We start from the raw sequence: 7,376 nt of genomic DNA, 5'->3' as shown, positions 1-7,376 counted from the left end.
GAACATTTCTGGGATCTTTTATTTCAGCTCATGAAACATGGGACCAACACTTTACATGTTGCGTTTATATTTCTGTTTAGTATATATCCTCATAGGAGATCCAAACAACCCCAAATCATAAGAGAGTTACACCAATAGATGAGCACCGTGTTAAAAACACAATCATGCAGAATGACAAACTGATGGTTTTGGAGCAGGGGTCTTCAACTCTTACCCTAGGGTCCGGAGTATTACTAGTTTTCTGTTGTACCTGATGATTCATTGCACCCACCTGGTGCCCCCAGGTCTAAATCAGTCCCTGATTAGAGGAGGAACAATGAAAAAACGCAGTGGAACTGGCTTCAAGGTCCAGATTTGAATTTGAAGACTTTAGAATATATTTGCTCTAAACAGATCTTTGAGAACTCCATGGAGATGCTACAACAGGATGGTTCCCTGTGACGCCTCAGGTCATTATGAACACGGCTTGTAGCAGAACAAGGACTGGCGTTTTCTCCTGAGGTGTATTCATTAGTGCACAGCATAGCAAAAAAAAAAAAACGTTTTGCAACGAAACCAAGAGCTTATATTGGACAAATAGGTCAGTCCCTGTTTTGTTTGCTTCTGTTTGGTTCCTAGTGAATACACCTCTGGATCACCGTTCAAAACTACAGACTGGACAAAAAAATACAAACTTTAATTCATAACTTTAACAAAACATTCATGAATAGGTTGCACGTCAGACATCAATCAGTCACACATTATTTAAGACTAGTGTGATATCCTTCATGACTTGTGTTCTTCTGTCACAAAATGTAGCATAATATACTCACATTTGAATAAAAATCTGAAATAAGTTTGTTTAAAAAAAAAAAATATTAGAGCACTAAGTATTCAAGTACAAAAACACTGACACACACCAACACACCATATGACATCACAATATAACATGGCTCCTTCAGTCAAGGCCTGGATTCAATCTGATCGGCGGTAGATCAGTAGATCATGACGCGCTTGACATGTTAAAGGTAATCTGAGCTGATTTATGAAGCGTTTACCGTGAACGCGGTCTCTGTAAACGCGGAAACATTGCCTTTTAAAAGGTGCATTAGCCGACAAAAATGCGTTTGGATTGAATCCTGGTCTTAAGACCACTGCTGCTGCCCTGTGGGATGTTGCTTGTGATTTAATGATGTTGGTTGTGATCGGTTGGTTGGTTTGTGATTTGATAATGAATTGGGTTTCTGATAGGTAGATAGGTGATGGAGGGGTTGGTGATTGGTTGTCCCATTGTTGAACACGGTTAGACGCATCAAGCCCCGCTCTTTGGTTTGTACATGGGTCTGATGAGATTTGTGTGTTGCTAGGCAGATTATGAGATCTGGTTGTTGAGCTGTCCTGGGTATTTCTCAAACTTCCTCTCTGCCTCCTCGCTGAAGGCATCACCTGTAGGGGCAACCAACAGTCAGAGACAGAAAGCCATGGAAGAGTCTGGAACAAAACTAAGGTTATGTCTGAAAATGGCAGCATATTCCCTACAGAGGACCCTTTTCAGACTGGAGATCAATAAAACATGTTAGTTAACTTAAGTCCATGGACTGTTTTTCAAATGACAAATCTCAGGGGGTGCAGCTTCTCACCCATGTGACAGTTGTGAAGCCAGATCCGGTGGCCGTCGTATTTGCAGTTGCATTTCATGGCGTTGTTGGTGAAGTCACTCTCTGCCACTTCAAAGTTTGGATTGATCACAATCTGAAATGATGGAACATCAAACACAACTTACATTTGTAGTTTGCCATATTTCAAAATGTCATGCAGTTACACATTTTGGAAGTTATATGTCTGATTCAGGGCCTCCCCGGGATTTTTTTAACAGCCTCGAAAAGGAAATGGTAGTTCACCTGTAGGATGTAGTTTCCTGGTTTTATGTCGGTGATGTCGATCCACTGGCAGTCGATGTCATGGCGATACAGGTCCCAACACCCCACGGTGATGCCCTGCTCTCCGAAATTAGCACACTCATACCTCTTAGAGATACCTGGAGAACACAGATACACTCATACCTCTTAGAGATAACCGGAGAACACAGATACTCACTCATACCTCTTAGAGATACCTGGAGAACACAGATTACAACAGTTAGACTCTTAACCAAAAATACTATATTCTCCAAAACCAGATACAGAATGTTTCACTTGGATTTGGATAAGATATCCCTCTTAAGGATCGGACCCTTTTTTTCAATTTTCGCCTAAAATGACATACCCAAATCTAACTGCCTGTAGCTCAGGACCTGAAGCAAGGATATGCATATTCTTGATACCATTTGAAAGGAAACACTTTGAGGTTTGTGGAAATGTGAAATTAATGTAGGAGAATATAACACATTAGATCTGGTAAAAGATAATACAAACAAAAAAACAGGCGTTTTCTATTTTGTTTTTGTTCCATCATCTTTGAAATGCAAGAGAAAGGCCAAAATATAATATTGCAGTTTAAGCGCAATTTAGATTTTGGCCACTAGATGGCAGCAGTGTGTGTGCAGAGTTTCAGATTGATCCAGTGAAGCATTGCAATACTGGACTATTTTGTATCAAGTCTGCCCAAATGTGCCGAATTGGTCAATTGATACATTTTCAAGTACATAACTATAGAGAACATACAAAAATGATATGGTAATAATAAATGTACGTTTACACACTCCCAGGAATGTCATACATGATGGATCATTAGCTTATACACTAACTTTCACACATCTAGATGGCCGGGCGGGGTGGGTGTGGAGCCGGAGACAGCAGGGGTTCAAACTGTAGAACCCAGTTCCTACATTTTAATATATAAATTGATTTTATCAAACAAAACTATGCTTCATTTTATCTCTGGGACCCTTAGGATGACAAATCAGAGCAAGATTACTGAATGTAAGTCCATTATTTACCTTCAGAGGTGAATGTATCAAACCGGTTGCCGTGATACATTTGTTGTGCACTCTCCTCAAAACAACAGCATGGTCTTTTTTCACTGTAATCTACTACAAGACCATGGCGCTTGCCTACGGAGCTGTGAGGGGAACGGCACCTCCGTACCTTCAGGCTCTGATCAGTCCCTACACCCAAACGAGGGCAATGCGTTCATCCACCTCTGGCCTGCTGGCTCCCCTACCTCTACAGAAGCACAGTTCCCGCTCAGCCCAGTCAAAGCTATTCGCTGCTCTGGCACCCCAATGGTGGAACAAGCTCCCCCACGACGCCAGGACAGCGGAGTCACTGACCACCTTCCGGAGACACTTGAAACCCTACCTCTTTAAGGAATACCTGGAATAGTATAAAATCAATCCTTCTACACCCCCCTCCCCCACCCCCCCCATTAAAAAAATTATAATAATAATAAATAAAAAAGTAGGGTGGCTATCATAAGTTGAATGCACCAATTTGTAAGTTGCTGTGGATAAGAGCGTCTGCTAAATGACGTAAATGTAATAGCTACTGTAAAGTGCACAGTGCAGTTAGATTAACAGGAAGTTAAGCTTTCTGCCCATATAAGACATGTCTATGTCCTGGAAAGTTTACTGTTACTTACAACAGTCATGCTAATCACATTAGCGCACGTTAGCTCAACCGTCCCATATACGGGACACCAATCCCGTAGAGGTTAACACCCAAATAAAGGCTATATTTGATTGGCTGACCATCTAGTAAAGGCTGTTTTGATTGGATGGCACTCCAATAGACCCTGTTCTGATTGGGTGGACCACAGTAGACTGTTCCGATTGGCTGGCCCTCCAGTAAATCCTGTTCTGATTGGTTTGCCTCCCAGACTCACCCTCGTGACACTCTGTGTCCTCCAGACAGAAGGAAGCCTTGTGTCCCTCAGCCACCTTGGTCCCGTTGGACGACAGCAGGTCGTAGTGGGTGAATATGTCCATGCTGTGGTAGTGCCTGCATGGGGAGTCCAACAATAGTTAAAACATCTGATGTGTAACATCAACTCTTATTTTATATTCTGTGCTGTGAATGACACAACGTTTACTTGATCAACCTAGACTATAGAACAGATTCATAGGACCCATCTTCCTGCTTGTTCCAGCAAACTTAGCTTCTGACTTATTTCCTAAACCTGGTCAATACTAAACATCATATTAAGGTGTGGGACATTCATTCAACAAGAAATAACTAACAGGTCTATTACGCTCCAGCAGCTAGAATTTGTCCGTCCACAATTATCCCGTGGGAACATGGCGGCCCTCAATACCAGACAACAGAAAGAGCTGGCCGCTACTATACGAGAGACTGTTCTTGAGGAGACTGTTCTTGACTTCTGCTCACGAACTGTTCGGGCAGGAGAAGCTGGGTCCCGTACCACTGATTAACACTCCGCAGCGGCTCTCGCTGTATGATTGTACGGATTCACAGCTTTGAAGTCAAGTGGCTAATTGTTCGCCTTGCAGCGGAATCCGGGGGCCTGACCTATGCAGGGAAGAGGATCAGCATCTACCCAGACTTGAGTGCTGAAACAGAGGGAGATCAGCATCTACCCAGACCTGAGTGCTGAAACAGAGGGAGATCAGCATCTACCCAGACCTGAGTGCTGAAACAGAGGGAGATCAGCATCTACCCAGACCTGAGTGCTGAAACAGAGGGAGATCAGCATCTACCCAGACCTGAGTGCTGAAACAGAGGGAGATCAGCATCTACCCAGACCTGAGTGCTGAAACAGAGGGAGATCAGCATCTACCCAGACCTGAGTGCTGAAACAGAGGGAGATCAGCATCTACCCAGACCTGAGTGCTGAAACAGAGGGAGATCAGCATCTACCCAGACCTGAGTGCTGAAACAGAGGGAGATCAGCATCTACCCAGACCTGAGTGCTGAAACAGAGGGAGATCAGCATCTACCCAGACCTGAGTGCTGAAACAGAGGGAGATCAGGATCTATCCAGACCTGAGTGCTGAAACAGAGGGAGATCAGCATCTACCCAGACCTGAGTGCTGAACTGATGAAACAGAGGGAGATCAGCATCTACCCAGACCTGAGTGCTGAACTGCTGAAACAGAGGGAGATCAGCATCTACCCAGACCGGAGTGCTGAACTGCTGAAACAGAGGGAGATCAGCATCTACCCAGACCTGAGTGCTGAACTGCTGAAACAGAGGGAGATCAGCATCTACCCAGACCTGAGTGCTGAAACAGAGGGAGATCAGCATCTACCCAGACCTGAGTGCTGAAACAGAGGGAGATCAGCATCTACCCAGACCTGAGTGCTGAAACAGAGGGAGATCAGCATCTACCCAGACCTGAGTGCTGAAACAGAGGGAGATCAGCATCTACCCAGACCTGAGTGCTGAAACAGAGGGAGATCAGCATCTACCCAGACCTGAGTGCTGAAACAGAGGGAGATCAGCATCTACCCAGACCTGAGTGCTGAAACAGAGGGAGATCAGCATCTACCCAGACCTGAGTGCTGAAACAGAGGGAGATCAGGATCTATCCAGACCTGAGTGCTGAAACAGAGGGAGATCAGCATCTACCCAGACCTGAGTGCTGAACTGATGAAACAGAGGGAGATCAGCATCTACCCAGACCTGAGTGCTGAACTGCTGAAACAGAGGGAGATCAGCATCTACCCAGACCTGAGTGCTGAACTGCTGAAACAGAGGGAGATCAGCATCTACCCAGACCTGAGTGCTGAACTGCTGAAACAGAGGGAGATCAGCATCTACCCAGACCTGAGTGCTGAAACAGAGGGAGATCAGGATCTATCCAGACCTGAGTGCTGAAACAGAGGGAGATCAGCATCTACCCAGACCTGAGTGCTGAACTGATGAAACAGAGGGAGATCAGCATCTACCCAGACCTGAGTGCTGAACTGCTGAAACAGAGGGAGATCAGCATCTACCCAGACCTGAGTGCTGAACTGCTGAAACAGAGGGAGATCAGCATCTACCCAGACCTGAGTGCTGAACTGCTGAAACAGAGGGAGATCAGCATCTACCCAGACCTGAGTGCTGAACTGCTGAAACAGAGGGAGATCAGCATCTACCCAGACCTGAGTGCTGAAACAGAGGGAGATCAGCATCTACCCAGACCTGAGTGCTGAACTGCTGAAACAGAGGGAGATCAGCATCTACCCAGACCTGAGTGCTGAAACAGAGGGAGATCAGCATCTACCCAGACCTGAGTGCTGAAACAGAGGGAGATCAGCATCTACCCAGACCTGAGTGCTGAACTGCTGAAACAGAGGGAGATCAGCATCTACCCAGACCTGAGTGCTGAACTGCTGAAACAGAGGGAGATCAGCATCTACCCAGACCTGAGTGCTGAAACAGAGGGAGATCAGCATCTACCCAGACCTGAGTGCTGAAACAGAGGGAGATCAGCATCTACCCAGACCTGAGTGCTGAAACAGAGGGAGATCAGCATCTACCCAGACCTGAGTGCTGAACTGCTGAAACAGAGGGAGATCAGCATCTACCCAGACCTGAGTGCTGAAACAGAGGGAGATCAGCATCTACCCAGACCTGAGTGCTGAAACAGAGGGAGATCAGCATCTACCCAGACCTGAGTGCTGAAACAGAGGGAGATCAGCATCTACCCAGACCTGAGTGCTGAACTGCTGAATCAGCATCTACCCAGACCTGAGTGCTGAACTGCTGAAACAGAGGGAGATCAGCATCTACCCAGACCTGAGTGCTGAAACAGAGGGAGATCAGCATCTACCCAGACCTGAGTGCTGAACTGCTGAAACAGAGGGAGATCAGCATCTAACCAGACCTGAGCGCTGAAACAGAGGGAGATCAGCATCTACCCAGACCTGAGTGCTGAACTGCTGAAACAGAGGGAGATCAGCATCTACCCAGACCTGAGTGCTGAAACAGAGGGAGATCAGCATCTACCCAGACCTGAGTGCTGAACTGCTGAAACAAAGGGAGATCAGGATCTATCCAGACCTGAGTGCTGAAACAGAGGGAGATCAGCATCTACCCAGACCTGAGGCATCTACCCAGACCTGAGTGCTGAAACAGAGGGAGATCAGCATCTACCCAGACCTGAGTGCTGAACTGCTGAAACAAAGGGAGATCAGGATCTATCCAGACCTGAGTGCTGAAACAGAGGGAGATCAGCATCTACCCAGACCTGAGTGCTGAAACAGAGGGAGATCAGCATCTACCCAGACCTGAGTGCTGAAACAGAGGGAGATCAGCATCTACCCAGACCTGAGTGCTGAAACAGAGGGAGATCAGCATCTACCCAGACCTGAGTGCTGAAACAGAGGGAGATCAGCATCTACCCAGACCTGAGTGCTGAACTGCTGAAACAGAGGGAGATCAGCATCTACCCAGACCTGAGTGCTGAAACAGAGGGAGATCAGCATCTACCCAGACCTGAGTGCTGAACTGCT

The 7,376-nt window shown here is 46.3% G+C and overlaps 1 protein-coding gene across 1 annotated transcript in view; it reads right to left on the bottom strand.

Moving 5' to 3' along the window:
• The window catches only part of LOC311103030 (lysyl oxidase homolog 3B-like), a gene marked incomplete at its 5' end in the record, with an annotated part of 47,680 nt that continues 40,304 nt past the window's right edge, over positions 1 to 7,376 (bottom strand). The window contains 4 exons of the mRNA XM_084144520.1: positions 1 to 1,425; positions 1,620 to 1,731; positions 1,881 to 2,017; positions 3,802 to 3,917. Of these exons, the coding sequence (XP_084000646.1) occupies positions 1,352 to 1,425; positions 1,620 to 1,731; positions 1,881 to 2,017; positions 3,802 to 3,917 (439 nt within the window). The 3' untranslated portion in view covers positions 1 to 1,351. The remainder of the gene's footprint in view (positions 1,426 to 1,619; positions 1,732 to 1,880; positions 2,018 to 3,801; positions 3,918 to 7,376) is intronic.

This window comes from Coregonus lavaretus, assembly GCF_964263955.1.
Source record: "Coregonus lavaretus genome assembly, chromosome: 27".
Lineage (NCBI taxonomy): Eukaryota > Metazoa > Chordata > Actinopteri > Salmoniformes > Salmonidae > Coregonus > Coregonus lavaretus.
The sequence above is the reverse complement of the archived record's forward strand: the minus strand, read 5'-3'. Positions and strand labels throughout refer to the sequence as shown.